The sequence below is a fragment of the Henckelia pumila genome, chromosome 3 (assembly GCF_033568475.1).
Source record: "Henckelia pumila isolate YLH828 chromosome 3, ASM3356847v2, whole genome shotgun sequence".
Classification (NCBI taxonomy): Eukaryota; Viridiplantae; Streptophyta; class Magnoliopsida; order Lamiales; family Gesneriaceae; genus Henckelia; species Henckelia pumila.
The window spans coordinates 197,391,967-197,393,924 of NC_133122.1; the positions used below are offsets into that span (position 1 = coordinate 197,391,967).

The 1,958-nt window shown below is 38.3% G+C and overlaps 1 protein-coding gene across 1 annotated transcript; it reads right to left on the reverse strand.

Moving 5' to 3' along the window:
• Window positions 1-277: 277 nt before the first annotated feature.
• On the reverse strand, window positions 278-1,389 carry LOC140890317 (senescence-specific cysteine protease SAG39-like). Its single transcript, XM_073298077.1, has 2 exons — window positions 966-1,389; window positions 278-876 (listed from the first exon to the last, which is right to left on the reverse strand). Exons 1-2 carry the CDS (start codon window positions 1,387-1,389, stop codon window positions 278-280), a joined length of 1,023 nt encoding a protein of 340 aa, XP_073154178.1.
• Window positions 1,390-1,958: the final 569 nt, after the last annotated feature.

Sequence of the window (1,958 nt, forward strand, 5' to 3'; positions counted from 1 at the left end):
AGATTTTTTTAGAAAATTACATTTCAAGTTCGGAAGGACAAGTACAAAGGAGAAATTCTTGGAAACACATTATTTTTTTCTCAACAAGGTTTACATAAACAACTATTTGGCCAAACGTACAAAATAATTAACACATGATGAAGGTAAATTAATTTCGTACTCAAAAAACCTCGTACGTAAAAGAGTTCATATGAGCATCAACCGTTATTCAAAGAGTCAAACACGAAGCTTTCTTAGCATGGCAATCCCACACATCATCAATATTCATCCCTCCTTGTTAAGAAGAAACAGTGGGATAACAAGCTTGCATGGCAATCCCACACATCCCTCCCTTAGCTTCAACATCTCTCGCAACTCTGACATATCCCGCCTCACCCCACTCTGAACCCCAAGAATTCTTCACCAACCAATATTTCGTCCCATTTTCAGTCTCCCCATATCCGACTACGGTAACTCCGTGATCCAAATTTGTCCCACAATCGCCCGTGATCACGCCACTGGAGTAAAACTGGAAAGATGGTCCTTTTGAATCAATGGACACTGATACAGGTTGGTTTGCAACAGCTTTAAGTAAGGCAGATTCGTCATTGATTGGCACATTTTCGTACCCGGTGATCGTTGCTACGCTTGAGGCTTTCTTTTGGCTATTGCATGTGCCAGAGATTCCGTGATATGGGTAGTCGGATTCTGTGGTGAGGCCTCTGTTCTGCACTATGAATTTGAATGCAGATTCCATGAAACCTCCGTGGCAGTCCTGATTGCCGCCTGTTCTATCGCAGTCCAGAAGTTCTTGTTCGGATAATGAGATCAGTTTTCTTGTTGAAATTTGGTTGATGCCTTCCATTGCTGCAACTGTTGAAAATGCCCAGCATGAACCTGCATGTATACAAACAAATAATATTTTAAACTCTTTTACAAATGTGACATATAGACAGTAGTTTCAGAGTTTTGCTGTAATTATTTACCACATTGGCCTTGATTCTTGACTCCAGTCACAGCTCCTTTTTTTCTCCAATCCATACTCTGGGGAACATCCTTTACACCTTCATATCTAAAGGACGTCGATGATTTATTTTGAGGGAACTTCTTGTATCCATTGCGAGCGGCACAGAATTCATCGTTTTTCAAGTCAGCAAATTCATTTATACGAAGCTTATATGTCCTATTTACTTCACTGTTTGAACGTTCGATAAACTCCACATTCATCTTGAATATCTTGAATCGTTTGGCTTTCTCGTCTGTGTCTTGGTAAACACGTCCATACTTGCGCATCCACCGCTCGTGTCTCGCAGCCATATTGGCTAGGTCTTGACCACTTCGACCTGCTTCTAGAGATGAACACATCCCAAGAATTAACAACAATGTAATTATGTCGAATTTCGAAGCCATTTGATGCTGCCACTTTGGAATATGTATATATGGTTTTGTAGATTAAGAATGAATAGATATAGGAATCAAGACTAGGGTATTTATAGAGGTTAAATTTCTTGTTAAGAACGAGTCACAAGGAGATAGATCGCACGACAAGTTTGTTAAGATATTGACAAATAATTATTGGGGTTTTTGGACAGAGAATTATCTATTCAATTTGTTTTCGGATAATGTCCTAAAGATCACGTAGATCAAACATCAACCCGGAGCTATGCCTATGTAGGAGGAAGAATGTAACAAGTGGCAGCAAACGATCCTATGACATTTAATGTTTCAAAAATGTTCACAAAAACATCTTATTTTCTTTTTTAAAAAATAAATAAAATAAAAAGATGCTAATTGATCGTGATAACACCACCCAATGATATCCTGGTCAAAGGTGTATGTGTGGAGACCTCGGGTTGCTAATCTCATCTTAGGACAATTAATGATTAATAAAACAATTAATCAAATATTTAAAATAATATCAAACCAAGAGCTATTTTTTTTAAATACAACACCTCGCTCGATCAGGAAACTCAGCCGAT

Bases quoted from the DNA above. Each gene is read 5' to 3' on its own strand.
- LOC140890317 (XM_073298077.1), bottom strand. From the start codon at position 1,389: ATGGCTTCGAAATTCGACATAATTACATTGTTGTTAATTCTTGGGATG. The intron at 877-965 runs GTAAATAATTAC...GTATACATGCAG, and splicing joins CAAGAATCAAGGCCAATGTG to GTTCATGCTGGGCATTTTCA.